This window comes from Triturus cristatus, chromosome 10 (assembly GCF_964204655.1).
Source record: "Triturus cristatus chromosome 10, aTriCri1.1, whole genome shotgun sequence".
NCBI lineage: Eukaryota > Metazoa > Chordata > Amphibia > Caudata > Salamandridae > Triturus > Triturus cristatus.
This window is the reverse complement of record NC_140593.1, coordinates 91,261,397-91,280,999: the sequence shown is the minus strand read 5'-3', so window position 1 is coordinate 91,280,999 and position 19,603 is coordinate 91,261,397. Positions and strand designations below refer to the sequence as shown.

General features: G+C 50.1%; 1 protein-coding gene across 1 annotated transcript; it reads right to left on the bottom strand.

Annotated features, from left to right (window-relative positions):
- Positions 1-1,710: 1,710 nt before the first annotated feature.
- LOC146788931 (glutamine amidotransferase-like class 1 domain-containing protein 3, mitochondrial) lies at positions 1,711-13,418 on the bottom strand. The gene is made up of 4 exons (XM_085630498.1): positions 13,174-13,418; positions 5,667-5,838; positions 3,793-3,994; positions 1,711-2,354 (listed from the first exon to the last, which is right to left on the bottom strand). Exons 1-4 carry the CDS (start codon positions 13,279-13,281, stop codon positions 2,162-2,164), a joined length of 675 nt encoding a protein of 224 aa, XP_085486624.1. The 5' UTR covers positions 13,282-13,418; the 3' UTR covers positions 1,711-2,161.
- Positions 13,419-19,603: the final 6,185 nt, after the last annotated feature.

The window sequence follows — 19,603 nt, the reverse complement described above, 5'->3', positions numbered from 1 at the left end:
TACTAAGGGATGGTCTTGGCAGAGAACCTCCCATGGTAAAGATGTGGGAGGTAAAGTTCTCTCCCATGCAGATGGGTTGAGGGCTCTCTACCAAGGAACATGGAGAAAACCTTTTCCAAGACTATAAAGGTTTATACCACTGAAGTACCTTCTGTAGTCTTACAGAGAACAGATTGTTTATCTTAGGATGTTTATCTGTCCCACAACTATCCTTTCTAATTAAGGTTGAGAGATAGAGTTCATACTGTTATGCCATGGATTATTTGATCTTATTCATGGAATATTGTTCTTATCACCGTGTTATTGCGGTTTGAATATACGTGTTACATTAAAATGTGATTGTTTTGGAGTTTTTTTTTAAATCAAAACTAAAGAAAATTTCATTAGATATGCTCTAATTATATGGTTTTAGATTTCATCTTATGCTTTAATGTTTTGTCTTTCTTCTTTTATGTTAGTTGTGTGCAGTGAACCTGCTTTGATACGCTTTTCCAATAATCAATGATGCAATGCATAGAATTAGCTTTACTAGTCAGATACCCCTGATCTGACCCCGAACCTGCTTTTGAGACTGACGTCACAGCCGGACTAGGGAACCAAGAGCAGCCCTGGTAAAACAAAAGGCTCTAAACAGACCCGCTCCCCTCCTATCCTCCATCCTTTCTCTCCTTCTCGCCACCCTCTATTCTCTCTCACAGATCTCTTGCCCCCTCTCCCGCCCTCTCTCTAAGCCCCCCTGTGCCTGCTGCAGTTAAACTCGGGGACCTGGGAGAAGAGACAGATTCATCAGCAGTGGCCCTGAACCGTCAGAACAACTCCAGTCCACCTGGGAAATGCCCTATTGAATAACAAGCCAGACAGGCTCTTATTGGCATTAATGGCCCTGCAGACTTGCAACCTTTCGCTTATCTGGAAGGGATGAATGAACAGAAAAAGAAAGGAAGGAACGGAGTGGACGGATGGAGGAGAGAAGATGGCAGGGAACTTGGAAAGTCAACAAGAGAGGACAAATTACATTTATTATAATTGTCCATGGGCAGAGGACACAAGTTACATAGATGCTAGTGAGTAGTTTTATTGGTTGCGGTGGTAGAGGGGATACAGTACCTCGCAGTGGTTTTAGTTATAACAAACATTGGCCAGTCCAAAAGGTTTAGCATATTAATGCGCTGTTAAGCCAGACCTAAATACCCATCTACGCTGACTGCAATCCTCCCATCTGTGCTGTTGCCAGAGAAAAACACCAACAATGATCTAGTTATCTAAGACACTTCAATAGCATTACAATATATGTGTGCACCAGAAAGTTGAAGCTCAGGCACCTGGATACAGCGGCGGGCGGCACATGTAATGGCATTGGTGCGGGGTGGGGTGGGAGGGGAGGAAGTCGACAGAGGACGGAATAGGTATAGTTAAATAAATAAATAATACCTATTTCATCATCTGTCGACTCACCCTTCCTGCCACGCCCGCCCCACCGTGATTACCTGTGTTGCCTGGATAAGTAAATTAATCACAGCTGTGTGGCGGGAAAGCACTTTTTTGGGAAAGCACACAACTTCTGCCCATTCAAAACATGTACTTCTGGCTCCCAACATGTGGGCGGGGCCAAAGCCACTCTCCTGGCTGGTGGTTCTCACATAACTATCTGGCGGCAGCTGCACAGTCAAGCCATACCATATTAACAAAACAGAAACAGATGCTTATGAGTATAATTTAAATAAAGCAATTTTATTCAATATAAAAATACATCAATACGGTATTCAGCAGTGCCTTGGTCCACACCTCTGGAATTAGTGCACTATAGTAGTAGTGTGTACTGGGTGTGGCCCGAGGGGGAACTCTGTCCTCCATATTATGTGCTGTTGTGGAGGCGGCCCTGGTCTAAGTAGTGTATGTGGTGGTATAAGGACCTCCCCGGTCTTCATAGTTCACGATTCATTGGGACTTGAGAGACGCCATGTTGGGTGTGGTAGCAGAGCTGACGGGGGTCCCGCTGTTAGTCTGTTGGTTTGGTGGTAATTGGGAGTGTTTCCTCTGTTGAATTTGGGAGCTGAGGTAACTTTGGTTTCTGCGGAGGGTCTGGTGGTACCTCGGAGTTGAGGGGTCTCTCCATTGGATGTGGCAGCCGTACAAATGTTGCACGTCATCCACACGCTGCTCACGCGAGCTTCAGCACTTCCTTCACCATCGCACCAACGCCGTCGAAGACCTTATGGATGGGGGCCCTACACATGAAGGCACTGGTCGTCACTAGTTTGTTCTTGGCGTCCACGTGCACCTCGTGTACGTCTTTGTTCACGTGCTTGCAGCCCATGCTCTCGATGCCTTGCGCGGTCTGGGCAAAGGGCCACCTGAGGATGAGAAGAGACGTCAGTCACTGAATACTGTCTAGAGTGGAGAGGAACAGGCTGTGCGGACAGAGCACTGATTACAATCTGAGCTTATTGCAACAGTTAGGCACACCCAGAAATAAAGGTTACAACAGAGGAGGAGGAGGCGGGAAATGTGTCATATATGTGTCTTGTGCAGGCAGTTACCAATGAGGCCGTTATCATGAATGTGTGCGCGTGCAAAGGCCCCAGATGTGTGTCTGGTATATGCGATTCCACCGTCTAAAGCGCATACATTTAACTCCCAATTGTTTCAGAATTTCTGCATGAACTGCAGGCACCAGAGCCTTGAAACAGAGAGGCAACCACTGCTTACTGTTTCCAAGCCGGGCCGGCTGCAGCTCGCGCACTAACTCGGAGAAACTCCGAGTAAATGTATGCGATATAGGGTGTAAAGGTGCAGAGAAACAGTCACCACTGCCCCGGGCCAGGCATTAAGAGACCGTTTGGTCCTTACTGGAGGAAACTGCCTGCACAACTGTGTACACCAGGAGCAGTAACAAGCAAAACATAAGTGGCAGAACCATGTTATGCTGATTATTCCCCATTTTTCCAAAGTTATAATCAGGTGGAAAGACCAGGCAGCAACGGGAAAAACTACATGTGTACGCCAGTTGCACCTGTTATCACCGCCCAATTCAAAGTGATGTGTTAGTATATAAAAGACGGGAGGGAAGGGTGGTTGTATGACCATGTATTATAAGAAATAACACACCCCGTAGGGTACATCATAAGGATATTGGAAGTAGCTCTGTGGCTTCTTGAAGAAACTTGGTTCTTTCGATAAAACTCTTCCGTGAGTTCCAATGGCCATATAATGTATAGGTTGCTGTATATAGGGCCTGTACAACATCCATCAAGACTGTGCCCATCAAATTATATAAAACCACCCCGTCCTACCAATTTCAGGGTGAGCGGCATGCACAAGTTTCTGACTTACAGGCCCAAAAATTGTATTTTTGCACCCTTGACTGAATGGTTGATGCAGTCACTAACATCAGCTAGACATGTGGACCACCCCAGACCCCTTGACCCCTGATCCATCACATGATTGACCCTTTGGCCAACTTTCCGCCCCTCAACACCTCTTAATTGCCCCAAGGGGCCTTAAGATTAGTTAAAGAGTGTAACCTATAAGAGGTTAATCTTGTGATTAGAGCCCTGGTTACCTTCTTTCCTGCCGCAACCTTCACGGGCCCTGACAAATGGGGCAGGCATAGCAGTGCCCGGGACACCAAAGGGCAAGCAAGGTATGGACTCTGCCACCCCTGGATACCCCTAATGGACATCCCTGGGATGAGCTGGGAAGCACTGAGCCCTTGTCATGGACCTCCAGACTTCACTCTGAGTCCCACCCCCCCCCCCCCTATGTCAGTCTAGGCTCAAGACTATCACTCACTCGTCGCACTCTGCGTCCTGGCCCACGGTGACCTCGCAGCCGGGCAGGATCTTGGCTGCCAGCACCGGGGAGATGCAGCAGAGGCCGATGGGTTTCTTGGCCGCGTGGAAGGCCCGGATGGTATCCTCCACCGCTTGGTTGACGGTGCAGTCCTTCCCGTTCACGGCCCAGGAGCACAGGTTCTTCGCCACCCCGAAGCCACCTGCAAACACAAGCCCTGTTAGAGTGATCTGAGGGTTGGACAGATGGAGGGAGGAAACAGGAGGTACGTCAGCACTTATCAACATCAGAGAGTGAGAGCTCCAGGGTGAGTAGGAGACTGACTGTGAGATGAAAAGACCCTCAGTCCTCTGGATTCCCCCCTTGCAGAATCTAATTCAATCATCATACGTTAGCATCACAGATGGCCTTCAAAAATGCTCCCACAATCAAAGGTGACCTTTCACCTGGGCTTTCACACAGACTGCTACAATCGCAGATGACACACACCAGACAGCTTCTCCACTGACCATTTGCCCTTCACTTTATGCATACATACCACCATTCCCTGGGAGCCCCCTCACCTATTAGGATCAAGAGATCACTTTACACATACCACCCTCCCCTGGGAGCCCCCTCGCCTATCAGGTTCAAGAGATCACTTTACACATACCACCATCCCCTGGGTAACCCCTCACCTATCAGGATCAAATGAGCACTTTACACATACCACCATCCCATGGGAGCCCCCTCACCTATCAGGTTCAAGAGATCACTTTACACATACCAACATCCCCTGGGTGCCCCCTCACCTATCAGGATCAAATGAGCACTTTACACATACCACCATCCCCTGGGTGCCCCCTCACCTGACAGATTCAAGAGATCACTTTACACATACCAACATACCCGGGGTGACTGCTCACCTGGCAGGATAAAGAGATCACTTTACACATATCACCATTCCCAGGGAGCCCCCTCACCTACCAGGATAACAGCATCGCTTTACACATGCAACCATTCCCTGGGATCCCCCTTGCCTATCAGGTTCAAGAGATCACTTTACACATACCACCATCCCCTGGGTACCGTCTCACCTCTCAGGATGAAGGCATCACCTTACACATACCGCTATCTCCTGGGTAACCCCTCACCTATCAGGATCAAAAGAGCACTTTACACATACCACCATCCCATGGGAGCCCCCTCACCTGGCAGGATCAAGAGATCACTTTACACATACCACCATCCCCTGGGTGCCCCCTCACCTATCAGGTTGAAGAGATCACTTTACACATACCACCATCCCCTGGGTACCCCCTCACCTGGCAGATTCAAGAGATCACTTTACACATACCAACATACCCCGGGTGACTGCTCACCTGGCAGGATAAAGAGATCACTTTACACATACCACCATCCCCTGGGAGTCCCCTCACCCATCAGGTTGAAGAGATCACTTTACACATACCACCATCCCCTGGGTACCCCCTCACCTGGCAGATTCAAGAGATCACTTTACACATACCACCATCCCCTGGGTGCCCCCTCACCTGGCAGGATCAAGAGATCACTTTACACATACCACCATCCCCTGGGTGCCCCCTCACCTGGCAGATTCAAGAGATCACTTTACACATACCAACATACCCCGGGTGACTGCTCACCTGGCAGGATAAAGATATCACTTTACACATACCACCCTCCCCTGGAGCCCCCTCGCCTATCAGGTTCAAGAGATCACTTTACACATACCAACATACCCCGGGTGACTGCTCACCTGGCAGGATAAAGATATCACTTTACACATACCACCCTCCCCTGGGAGTCCCCCTCGCATATCAGGATAACAGCATCGCTTTACACATACCACCATTCCCTGGGCGCTTCCTCACCTGGCACAATCAGCGCATCCAGGTCGCTGACCCTCAGCAAGGAGAGGTCTTTGACGTTGCCCCTGGCGATGCGCCCGCTCTCCACCAGCACGTTACGTTTCTCTGCCGTGGGCTGCCCTGTCACGTGGTCCACCACGTGCATCTGTTCAATGTTGGGGGCGTAGAGTTCTTCCTAAGGAACAGAGGTCACAGTGAAGCAGAAAGATTAGCAGCCATACACTCTTTTGTACATATTAATTCATTTTTTAAATGTATGTATGTATTTATTTATTTAATTTTTTCCATAACGTGACCATGACCAAGCGCTCTACACTGCAGTTTACAGATTTACACTGGCCCAAAGAAGGTGACAAGTGCATGCGTGTGACATTTCGATAAATGCAAGACTCAGCAATGGCGCAGACGGTGCAGTGCTCAAAAGTAGAAGTGCTCAACAGTGTACAATACAATGCACATATACAGGGGCGGTGGGTGAGATTTTCAAGTGGTGGGGCGCAAACGAATTAGCATCCTGCACGGCTGCGAGCGAGCGCAGCGAGCGAGCCTGAACCCCAACAGGGGGGTTTGGGGGGGGATTACCCCCCCAAGAAAATTTTGAAAAAAAAGAAGAAAAATCGTGCATTTTCAAGCAAATTTGAGAAAGCAGGAAGGTTAATAAAGCAATTGTGAAAGTGCAGTTATTACATTAATAGATGGCATAACATAGGTAGCTGCTTATTCAGTATTACCACAGAGCTTCATGCATTCTGTCCTATTATGCTCAGGTGCTGAATTCAGACTATAAGACTCATGGAAATCTCAGCTCTAAGAGTAAAATACGTTTGACACAAGGCCGCCAAATCCCTTAAGATGTCCATGAACCAAGCAACCATTCCCATTGTAAACCGTTGCTTAAGAGCAGTGTGGGCAGTCCCTAGATAAGACACCCCAGGTACCTGAACATTTGAGATATGTTGAGTGACCAAGGTGGCCTCCACTGCTCTCGCTATCTCAGCGCATCACCTTTACACCCAAATGAGCCGTCTCCAACTACACGCACAGTAGATCACATGCACGCGAACTTTGAACTGTCATGGACAAGGGTATTTCTCAGCACTCAGTGCGTCCCAGGCACGGCTGCCCCACCACTCGGAGGCCCATCCAGCTCACTCGCTGCTCTCCATGAAAATGATGCTTGTAACCGCTGCTCTGCATCAAGGCTGCCCAACTTAACACGCATCTGCATACAACGAACCTCAGTGGACTTGATCAACATGTTCATGGGTTATTCTGAAAAATCACGCTGAAACGTCCCTCCTGAAACCACTTTGGACACCCTTGCCTAGAACTCTAATCTCATCCTACTACTCGGTAGCGGCTTCCTATAAAGAATGAATATAAAAAAATAAACAGTACACACCCGTAAGACTACACTCTCTCTCCTGGGCCCAAATGTACTAAGGTTTTGCGTAGGCGTTCTTTGAAGAAAAGCAGTGCAAACGGGTGCTGTCGTCGACTATATGCTTTAAAGCCCTGTGGGCGCTCGTGCAAAACTATGCAAATGTGGGCCGTAGTGTCAACTCTTGGAGCTGCTGCAGGCCAACATCTGCCAACCTCTTTCCCATTCCAGGAATGCAGAAAGTTGCATGCGTATGGGAAGCGCGGGGAACGTTTTCATCTACAGCATTCCCCGTACAGTGTTTTTACCGACTCGTCTTTAACATACATGGAATAATATTGCTATCTATGGAGTACGCACGCTAGTTTTGAAAGACAATTTACTTCTTTAAAAAAAATCCGGAGATTACAGCGTAGAGCGGAGGGAATGTAAGCAGCATTAAGGTGAGTGCTTTCAGTCGGGTGCGGTGAGGTGTCTGTTGGATTTCACCTGGGATTTTTTCATGCACACACTGACAAAAACACAACACACTCTCTCTCATCTATGTTTTGGAAGTCCTAAAAAATTTTGATTTTACAAAATATTATGTTTCTCTCACTTAGCACTCATACCAATCAGCAATCCTCTCCCTTTCCTCTGACCCATATCCCCATCTCATGCAGCCTGCTTGTCCTATAATGTATTTTAACATTATATGACAGCGTGATTGTCGGGAAATCTGAAGCTCCTCCCCTTCTTCCCTCCACACGCCCGAAACCCCCCATTTCTTACTGGCCAAGCTATGCCCTTGGTTGTGAGACATTGCTCAATCTATTATTTCGTATGTCAAGGCCTCATAGTGCATTATTTGAAACGTTAAACAATATACTTCCTGGTCTTTCTTGTCAAATTGATTTGGCAGGAATTTGGGGGACTTTCTCAAAAAGGCGCTGCTGCTAAATGGTCAGAAGCACAGTCAGCCACATGGCCAGTCCATGCTTCTAATGGGAGTGGGGGAGGGTTGACCTCATTATAAGGCTGCAACTGCAGGGGTGGTGAGTGGTGACTCTACCCCTGCCCTGCTGGCTTTACAGAGTTGTCATGTTATCTGATTTTACTTTAGGTCCTGCCAGAAACCACGTGTTATTTGGTCAGAAATACTATGACACTACAGGCGCGGCTTGAATGATAAAGGGGATTCTCGTCCATACACGTTACACGCTCAGCATCACATACTAATCACAGACCCTCTACTTCACCTGTATGTGGGGGGCGCTGACACCAATCAGTTACACACTTTCTCCCGTGTCACGCGTAGGATGTATGCCTGTTATTTTAAACAACGTGCATCCTTTCAATGTCGTCAAGGAAAATACGGTCATTCAGAAACACATGAGCGTGTAATGGAAATGTGTCCCAAATATGTGTATTTTCCGTAAACTTCATAAAGAGCGGCTCTGTGGCCCGGGAGCTCCCCGCTGGCCCCACACTCTGACGGCAGGTTATAGTGCCGTCAGTGTATGGGCCGCCTCGCGCCAACGCTGCGGCCGCTCCTGTAAAAACCATTGTGAAAGGCCTACACTGTTCCCGCGCGATTGACTCTCACACCTCCTGCCGCCATTTGGACAAGCCTCCCTTGGAAACTTTTAATTAAACAGTGTGTTAGTGACAGGCGGAGTGCAGTCGCTGGCAAATGGTGTGCAGTGGAAGGGTGAGTGGAAGGGGGGCTAAGAAAAACTGTGCTGGGGGAAAGGTTGCTTCAGTAACTTGTCCGTTGCCAAAACCATAGCCATATAAATATTGACAGCACGTAAAAGCATACAAAAAATGTAATGAGACATTTGCATATTGCCCCTCACACCCCCGTTTCTTTACAGCTCTATGATACCACGTACGCTGACTCCAACAGGCCCACCTTCTACTTGCACAATACTACCATCAATGCACACCCCAACAACACCAGTGCCCCTGCAGCACCACCTACCACCCACCCTACTCCAACATCCACAAGAGGATGTATCCCGAACATTAAATTACTGAGTGATAACACCTGTTGCTTACTGGGCTTGGAAATGGTCGATATGGTATGAAGGGCCATACAAAAACGTTTTTAGTTAAAGCTATTTCGGAAAACATTTGGAGAGCTCTAAAATGCTTCTGAAGTAATTGTGTCTTGTTTCACCTGTTTTGAGTTTATATTTATAAAGAGAAAAATACTGACTGTCCCTGCTCTACATAATCGTTTACCATGTTCAACATAAAAATACCGCTGATTTAATAACCCTCCTACCCACCCACTTTGCCTGACCATAAGCTTTGAAGGGGGAAGCGACCTGGAAACACTTTACTTGGGTAGGGCCGACACAAAAAGGTTTCAAAATCTCTTCTCTAGATGCTGAGAGAGGAGGGAGGCCCGCTTTGAGTAAGTCTGGTGAATTCTAGCTGCTTTCGGCCGGTGCCGTTTCCAATGAGGCCAATTGCAAAATGTATGTCTCGGCTTTTGGGTAGGTAGAAGATGCCAGTGATACATGTCATACGCTCAAGGCACCTCGCAGGTTGTGGACTCCAACACGCAGCCCATCCTCAACCAACATGCAGTTGATCGAGGGAACTGTGCCCCAGATGTAAGATCAGCCAGATAGAGAATGATGGATGTATTGAATGGTAGATGGAAGTGTAGAAAATCATGTTTGCACAGGTGCAGCCACCCATCCGACAGAAAAAATCAACCCTGCTCAGCATCTGCCATGTTAAACATAGAATTTAAAAAGTACACAAATCTGTTTGTTCATATTTTTGTCTGGCTCTGCTAAATACAATATGGACACCTTTTCAGTAATGTATATCTCTCTCCTTCTCAATATCTGATTTTTAGGGCAGTCTCAGATGCCGTAGACTTATTAGCTCAGAGGGGGTCACGAAGAGTGAAAGGTGTTTGTGGCTGGAAAGGTTATCTCTGAACGCTGGGGGCCATAGGTGAAATTGGTTAACATAAGTGCCGGAAGAGACAGAGAAGAGGAAAGACAGGAGAAAGGAGGTAGTGGTACTAGAAAGAAAGTGTGAAAAGACAGAGTAGGTGGTGATGTATTATAGACTGGCAGTCTTGGCAAAGAAAACGACTTTGAAACTGAAGAACAAACTTGTGTTCCTTCTGCACGGCGAAATGTAAACTGTGTCCCCCAAAGCTCACCCTGTGCTTGGGGACATGCGAGTAGCAAGGGCTCTAGTGAGGCGGATGCTGGGCAAAGTTCCTGCATTACACCTCCCTGCCTTACTCCGCTGCTGCCCTCTTTTAGCCCTCCGCTCATGGAATTCGCCATCGCAATTATTGGGAATGCCAAGAAACCACACTTGGCAATCGGACATGTCTCTGAACTTCATGGACACGTCTCTGAACTTCACCTAACACGAGCCCACAATTGTGTGCCACAAGGCCCGCCGGGCCGGCCCGGGCTGCTTCCACTCTCTCTCTACTCTGGGCCAGGGAAACTGCTGCACTGGCAGCGCTGAAAAAATCAACAAACGGGGTTTACTATCTATGATAAATGATACATAAATGATGTGTTTGTTTCAGTTGTGTAACGGTTAACCTAAACCAGTTTAGGTTAACCATTACATGACTTCACTGAAACAGAAACACATCATTTATGTATCATCATTCACGCATTTACACTGCGAGTGCGGATCCTTACTTTTTTCACATGTAGACGTCTGAGTGAGTCTGGCGGCAGTGGCGGCAAGCACGTGAGGGAGTCATCCACGTCGAGTCGGCCTGCTGCTGCACTGCGAGCCTCAGCCTGAGCCTGGATGTGGCGTCACCACCCAAAAATGGCCAATCACTGCATGGCTTCACATGAAGTCACACAGTGATTGGCCATACATAAGTGCGGCTGCGGCAGTGCCACCACCCCGCGGCGCGGCACCCAATAAAAGGATTGCCTCATTTCTGCATGGTGGACCAGCCAATCCTGGCGCTGCATGCAGCGCCAGGATTGGCTAGGGGGGCACAGTTACTCTTCGCCCATAATGAGACCCGGGGCTGCGGCCCTGGCGCTGCTGTATGAAGCAGCACCCCCTTGGGTCCCTGACTCCTCTTCAGGGAAGAAAGATTGTTGTGCGCATGTACGGGCTCGTCCTAGCCCAAAAATGCACATGCGCGCACTGTCTCTACTGCTGCAGGCATCTGAGTCTGGACTGTCACTCAGGCTCAGCTGCTGCAGCCCAGCCCCTGCTGCCCCACCCCCTGGCTTCATCAGCGCATTGTTTTCAGTCTGGCCGCGGGCGTGTCCCGGTACTCATAGGTACCGGGACATGCGTATATTTATAATAATATTCTCAGCGAGAGCGAGATAATGATTGCGGGCAGCGGATCACATTGTGCTTGAGTGACGGTGCGTCCATGTGGCTTAGTGGGGCTACGCCCCAACGCCCCAATGGACGCACCGCGCCTGCACATATACAGTCATCGACACCAACAGTGCATCAAGCCCAATATAGTTCTTAGTTATTCCAATAATTTCAGTAGGACACAGACAGCCCCTGTGATACTGTGGACGTTTCGACCCGAACATTGAATCACCAGGGTCTTCCCCAGGACAAGTACCATCTGTCACATAACCCCTTTCATGCATTTAATTCTGATCGGTTCAGGGAAGCGGACCTGTGATTCTAGGTTGTGTGGCTGGTCCCACCGAGTGAATACTCACTAAATGTCCTGATCTGACAGTAGCGCAGCAAGGCTGCCCTGGTACAAACAGGATGATGGACCTAAGACTGATGATGGTGTAGTAAAATACAACAATTATCAGAGTTCATTGGGACCCTCTGGGCTCTGAGCCCTGGTTCACTGCACCTGGTGCACCGTTAGTAGCTATGCCCCTGGATCTGAAACAAAATGGACGGATTCAGCAACAATCTCGCCGAGGGTACACTGTCTTCCCTGGCGGACCTCAAGACGTGCGTCCTAAGCATCAATAGACCTGTTTTAAATGAGGCCTCGAGGACCGGAAGTCAGTTTTTGTATTTCTGTACATAGAAGCACATAAAAGGCTCAGGACAACAGCTTTACAGCAACCGTTACTTCTGGACGGGTTTCCGAGAAGTCGGAGAGCCGTGTCTTCGCGGGGTGAAGGGTTTATTTCTGCCGAGACAGGAATAAACACGCGGCGCGTGTATGCGGCATGGCAGTGAACTCACCGTCTACGGGAGCCGTCTCTCTCCCTGGCAGCGAGGTCACTCTCCAGTCTGTGACGTCAGTGCCACACACAGCATGTCGCCTGAGCATGTCAGTTCCCAGCGCCAAGCCCCGGTGACGTCACCGTCGCTGTTTGTGATGAAACACTTCTCGATGACTGCTACATCCCCTGACAGTGATGTTAGAGTCTCTGTCACCGATGCTACACTGTCGACCTTTCAGTGCTTGACACTAATATCACGGCCCCTGATACTTACTGATCTGATCCTCTGGGAGTGACCTGGGAGACCATGGCCATGACGTCACAGTCCGTTGCAGGTCCATAACAGTATTAGGCGTGATGTCACAGGCTCTGGCACTCATACTAGCATCTGCGCGTAATGTCAAGGTACCTGCTGCGGACATCACAGTCCGAACCGGTGATGGCACCGCTCCTGGAAGTGACGTCACAGTCTCGTGTAATGACAACACAGTTACTGGTTGTGATTTCAAAGCCCTGCGCAGCTATGTCAGCATCCGTCGCAGTGACGTGCACGTGTCTGGCTCCAACATCACGGAGTCCAAGAGCAGACTAAGAAACCCCGTCAGTGATGTCACAGCTCGCGGAAGTGACGCACTATCCCATGGTACCCTGTAGTGATGTCAATGCCCAGGCGGTTTTGTCTGCACCCTCGCAGTGACGTGCCAGTAACGCTCTGACACCGCTAACTCTGAGAGAACCATAGCGGACCCTCCAGCCCAAGTTCTGAGATGTTAGAGCCGCGGTCGCAGTAAATAAAAGTTATCCGATTTCATAAAGAATGCACGGCTACCATCGGGAACTGTCCCAGGGCAGGTGGAGCCAGTGGAAGAGCCATGAAGGATGGGCGGCAGATTTCAGCTGCCTCTGTGGACAAGCCCAGCGGTACAGAGCGGACACCCCCATATACATGTATGTCAAGAGAGCACAGCCTTACCTGAGCACCGGCTCTGCTGAGATGGACCAGAACCGCCGAAGCCTCGTGCACTTCGCTGCCGTCGTACACGCCGCAGCCGGCCAGGATGACAGCCACCTTCTTCCCCATGGTGTGTATGAGCGCACAGAGTCGGACAGACAGACGGACGCAGTGTCAGAGACAGCGAGGGCTCCGAAGGCAGGACAGGCTGTGGCGAGGGGAGCTCAGTCTCGTGTCTGCTGCAGGCGCCTCCGCGTCTCTTATAGGCACAGGAGTGACAGGGGAGGGCGGAGGAGGAAGTGATGGGCGGCGCCTGGAAGTGCCCATAAACCGCCCCGCGTGTGCAATCAGCATGCACCTATGCCACCTGGGGATTCCCCTACAGATGTCACACCCATGCTGCTGAGTCACCAACGCTTTGAAGAAATGCAAGCAGCAGGTACCCACTATCTGCCTGTAACAGGAGCAGGTGCATGCAACACAGCAACAGACTTGCGCCTACACACACAGCCCAGCCCAAGGAAGTCCCATGTGTGCACAACCCCCTCCCTTCGTGTCCAGCCACCTGTGTGCACACCCCTCCCTGTCCAAGGCAGACCCCTATCTGTACACCAACTGTCCTGACCAAGGCACCCATGACCAAGGCAGCCCTCTGTGTGCACACAGCTACCTGTCCAAGACAGCCCTCTGGTGTGAGCACACCTCCCTATCCAAGGCAGCCCTCTGTGTGCTTTCACTTCCCTGTCCAAGGCAGTCCTCTATGTGCACACACCAGCCTGTCTAAGGCAGACCTCTGTGTGCACACACCTTTCTGGCCAAGGCAGCACTCTGTGCACACACCTGTACTTCATGTCCAAGGCACCCCCCTCTCTGTACAGAAACAGTCCTGTGCAAGGCAGCCCTCTGTGAGCACTCATCCGTCTGGTCTGTCCAAGATAGCATCCTCCATACACCTCCCTGTCCAAGACAGCCCCATGCCTGTACACAAACACATCCGTCTGTCCAAGACAGCCCCATGCCAGTACACAAACCGTCCTGTGCAAGGCAGCCCTCTGTGTGCAAACCCCTCCCGGTCCAAGGCAACCTTGTGTGCACACACTTCCCTGTCCAAAGCAGCCCCCTGTGTGCACACACCTCCCTGCCCAAGGCAGCTCCATGTCTGTACACCAATCGTCCTGGCCAAGGCAGCCCACTGTGTGCACACCCCTCCCTGTCTAATGCAGACCCCTATCTGTACACCAACTGCCCTGTCTAAGGCAGCCCCCTGTGTGTACCCCTCCCTGTGCAAGGCTGACCTCTCTCTGTCCACAGACTGTCATATCCAAGGCAGCCCCCTGCATGCACACACCTCCCTGTCCAAGGCAGATCCCTCCCTGTACACCAACCACACTGTCGAAGGCAACCCCCTCCTCCTATGTGTACACCCCTCCCTGTCCAGGGTAGACCCCTATATGCACACCAACTGTCCTGACCAAGGCACCCATGACCAAGGCAGCCCTCTGTGTGCACACAGCTACCTGTCCAAGACAGCCCTCTGGTGTGAGCACACCTCCCTATCCAAGGCAGCCCTCTGTGTGCTTTCACTTCCCTGTCCAAGGCAGTCCTCTATGTGCACACACCAGCCTGTCTAAGGCAGACCTCTGTGTGCACACACCTTTCTGGCCAAGGCAGCACTCTGTGCACACACCTGTACTTCATGTCCAAGGCACCCCCCTCTCTGTACAGAAACAGTCCTGTGCAAGGCAGCCCTCTGTGAGCACTCATCCGTCTGGTCTGTCCAAGATAGCATCCTCCATACACCTCCCTGTCCAAGACAGCCCCATGCCTGTACACAAACACATCCGTCTGTCCAAGACAGCCCCATGCCAGTACACAAACCGTCCTGTGCAAGGCAGCCCTCTTAGTTCACACACCTCTCTCTTCAAGGCAGCCCTCTGTGTGCACACACCAGCCTGTCTAAGGCAGACCTCTGTGTGCATACACCTCTCTGTTCAAGGCAGCCCTCTGTGTGCACACACCTCTCTCTTCAAGGCAGCCCTCTGCGTGCACACACCTCTCTCTTCAAGGCAGCCCTCTGTGTGCACACACCTCTCTGTTCAAGGCAGCCCTCTGTATGCACACACCTCTCTGTTCAGGGCAGCCCTCTGTGTGCACACACCTCTCTGTTCAAGGCAGCCCTCTTAGTTCACACACCTCTCTCTTCAAGGCAGCCCTCTGTGTGCACACACCTCTCTGTTCAAGGCAGCCCCCTGTATGCCCACACCTCTCTGTTCAGGGCAGCCCTCTGTGTGCACACACCTCTCTGTCTGGGGCAATACTCCCTTAGGCTTTACACACTTCCGTGTGCAAGGCAGTTCTTTGTGTGCACACACCACCATGATCAAGGCAACCCTCTAATTGTGTGCACACCGCCCAATCCACAATGGCCTTCTTTTTGTGTACACACCTCCCAGTTCAAAGCAGCTGTCTGTGTGCACATTGCTACTGCACATCGGAAGGTCGTCTGCCTAGCCCTCTATGCGTGTCCGCACATTCCTGACCAAAGGATGCTTGAGTGTGAGCACACACCACCCTGCCTAATGCAGCCCTAAGTGTCTGTGACACCACTCTATGGAAGCCCTAAGTGTCTGTGACACCACCCTATGGAAGCCCTAAGTGTCTGTGACACCACCCTATGGAAGCCCTAAGTGTCTGTGACACCACCCTATGGAAGTCCTAAGTGTCTGTGACACTACCTTGCCTAAGGCAGCCCTAAGTGTCTGTGACACCACCCTATGTAAGCCCTAGGTGTCTGTGACACCACTCGATGGAAGCCATACGTGTTTGTGACACCACCCTGTGCAAGCTCTAAGTGTCTGTAGCAACACCCTTTCTAAGGCAGCCCTAAGTGTCTGTGACCCCACCCTATGGAAGCCATAAGTGTCTGTGACACCACTCGATGGAAGCCCTAAGTGTCTGTGACACCACCCTATGGAAGCTCTAAGTGTCTGTGACACCACCCTGTGTAAGGCAGCCCTAACTGTCCGTGGCCCCATCCTATGGAAGCCATAAGTCTTTGTGTGTGTGTGTGGGGGGGGGGGGCACTCGCTGCGGCAGCCTTCTGCATGGGCAAGCCTCACCGGCCCAAAATACCCCGCTGTGCTCGTTCCAGTACATCTTTCTAAGGCAGCCCTGTCCCTCGGCAAAAGGAGCGCGGAATATGTGTGCACACCCCGTAGTGCAAGGCAGATCATCGTACTCAAACCGTGCTGTCCAAAGTGCCTCTGTGTATGCACACACCTCCTGTGCAAGGCTGCCGTTTGTGTGCACACTTCAAAGGAGGGGCTGTGGGTTTTAAGGACAGAAATGCCTGGATTCAAATGGGGGTGCCCCCGAATAGCCATTCAACAATAATGATGGGACAGGATATTGAAGAAAAACTATCAAACATAAAATACAGACAGATGAGTGAGTCGAGATTTTCTATACCTAACTCCACATATATGTAGCTACCTGGTGCGTATATTTCCAAGGTGCGTGGAGGCGGAGTTAGGAACAGTAAATCTACACTTCTCTATATGCGCTTACCTTTTGCATTTTGGCCCTCGATATCCTGTCATCGATATCAGTACGCCAAAAAAGAAGATGTATTAAGACGAAACGTTTCTGCGTGTTAATGAAATACCCTTTTTTAATTTTAAAAAGACTATTCTATTTCCTCATGATGTTTGTTGTATGATTTAGATGCTGTTCTCAAGGCGCGGCTCGTGCACAGGCTCTAAGAGCCGGCCCAGAGCATTGGCTCGGCTCTCCCTGTTAGAGTCGCCCACCTCTATAACATACTACAACAATCGAAGTTTCTAGGTGCTACATTACGTGTTTGTGCCCAGCAGTAGGCCCCCAGGGAATTGCTACCAAATAGTACAGTCAATTTCTTGTCACTGAGGTAGGAGGGGTCCCAGCAGACCAGCATTCTCTGCATCTATTTGGCTTGTTGACCTATTCCCCCAGTGCTGAACAATACCTACGGCATTTCCTGTGTACGTAGAAAATAGTGGCACAATCGGGAAAGCCTCGATTAATTCCACACAAACCTTTGCACATACAGATACACCGAAACGTTTGGCAACACAGACTTGACTTAAGCTATATATACAAGCATGCTCTGTCCTACATGCCAGCGGACCCGATTCGGGTGGGTTACTCCCGTTTTTTGACGGGCCCCCACCTGAAACGGCCTCTGCTTCAACACAAGTCAACGGGGGAAATGCATTCCTCAGATTTTTTTCTAAATCTTACACATTTTTTATCGAAAATGTTGCCATTTTTGCTCTGTATACACCGCCACTTACACGCGCTCATTTACACAGACAGCTACATTAACAAAAGAAAGTTTGTACACGCAAATCAGTGCGACGAGAAATACATAGCCATACCGAGACAGCAAATGAATATTCTAAAAAAGAATAATAAATGCTGACACAGACAGAAAATGCAACCCCCATACCACCCGATTGTAGTTGAGCGTAAGGGACGTGGCCCCGGCTTGCATATAACGCCATGTCACTTAGAACAAGCGCGCACTGAAGCTGACGAGGAGGGAGTGGGAGGGGGGAGTGGGGGCGGGCACAGTGGTGCCGGGAGAGGGTGAGATTGAGAAAGGGAAAGATAGGGATCGAAGGAGAAACAAAATAGATAGAAACCACAGGAGGCAGCGCTTTAACACCTAGCTAGACAATAACAAGCAGGAAGGGGGTGGCAAATGGTGTGCACTTGTCCTCAGTGGCCGCGCGGCTCACTGAGGACATCAAAGCGGCCCCGAAAGTGATCAGGCAGTGCTTTTCAGGCTGCCAAATGGTGCGCGCGCCCAGCGCACATGCACTGTATTTGGAGGCCTGAAAAGCCACTGTTTGCACTTCCAAAACTCGCTTACTATAAGTCTCGCCAGAGCAGCGCTAAAGCGCTGTCTCAGACGAGACCTAAAAAACCATTCCGATTTTGTCTTGTAAAATAACTTACTCACTGAGCAACTTCTACAAAGAAATATTGCTAGTGGAATATTCCAGGATGAAAAGGAGGTGTGTAGTAAGCGCACATGATATTTTGAGTAAAAAAAAAAAAAATATTACTTGGAAGCATGTTTATCATGCAGTAATTACGCAAAGGTAACTTTGAATCTAGTTTCCTATCAAAGGGAAAAAAACATAAAACCACAGATGCTATTTTATTGCGGCCATTTGTTGCCCTTATCTACAGTTCATTTCAAAGTGTTCACACCATGTGCAAGATGTATTATGGGTGCTCCAGGAAGGAGACAGCCCTGTTGAGATAAGGATCAGGATTTAAACGTCTGTTTCTTAGACTGTTTTTAGGTCTCGCCTGAGACAGCGCTTTAGCGCTGCTCTGGCGAGACTTATAGTAAGCGACTTTTGGAAGTGGAAACGAGTGCATTTCAGGCCGCCAACTACAGTGCATGTGCTCCGGGCGCGCGCACCATTTGGCAGCCTGAAAGCACTCATTTTCTTTCACTTTCGCGGCCGCACGGCCGCCCGCGAAAAGTGCTCACCATTTGCCAGCCTACATTGCCTCTCTCCCCTACCCCCTCCCTTATCCCACTTCCTGCTTGTTGTTCTTGTCTTTTTAATGACTGCCCCCCAATCTTTTAAGGGCCCTTCCACTTTTTGACCTGTTTGGGCTAGCTTAAATTTGCCTAATTTCTTTTCCTGGTCGAGCCCCTGTGGTCCTGTTATCTGTTGGCTGTAGATTGCTATCTGGCTGCCTTCAGTTTCCTCCCACTCCTCTGTTTCCTCTAGGCTCTCCCTAGAGTTCCCTGTCGCGCTCAACTTGCCGATCGCTCACCTCTGTGACGTGCGCGCCTCGGCGGGTAGTTTTGGGACCAGGGTGGGGTCTTCTCCACTGCTCCGCTTGTACTGGGCCGCACGCCATTCTGAAGTAGCGGCCCTTTCTCTCTGCCTCTTCCGGCCGCTTCTCTGCTCGCGCCTCCCTCCGGACGTTGGGTGGAGGTCACGGTGCGCTCTTCACTCCGTACTGGGTCTGTACTCCGGCTGCGACCTTCTGTAGTGCAGTCCAGTGTGCGTCGGGCCTCTGCTTTGTTCTCGGCTCCTAGCTGTTGGTTTAGTTTCTCAGCTACTGTGCCCGCCCACAGTCGTCCGGCCTTCGGCAGCGTTGGTTCCCAGTCCCCAGCGCCGCTGTTAGTTTTCTGCAAGTCTCAGTGAGGTTTTCAGGGTCACCGTGTTACAGGGGTAATCCCGGAGTGTCGTGACTTTCTATTCTGGGCGGATTAATGTTGGATTTTCGGCGGATGGGCTGGGATCGCACAGAGTTTTTCAGTTATGTGGCCAACTTGGCTGGTGCCGAGCCGCGCCCCTTGTTTTTTTTTTAAATGGATCCAGGTTTAACGTTTCGTAAGGTTCATGCCACGATTATCTACTCGCCCTGGTGTTGTAACTTG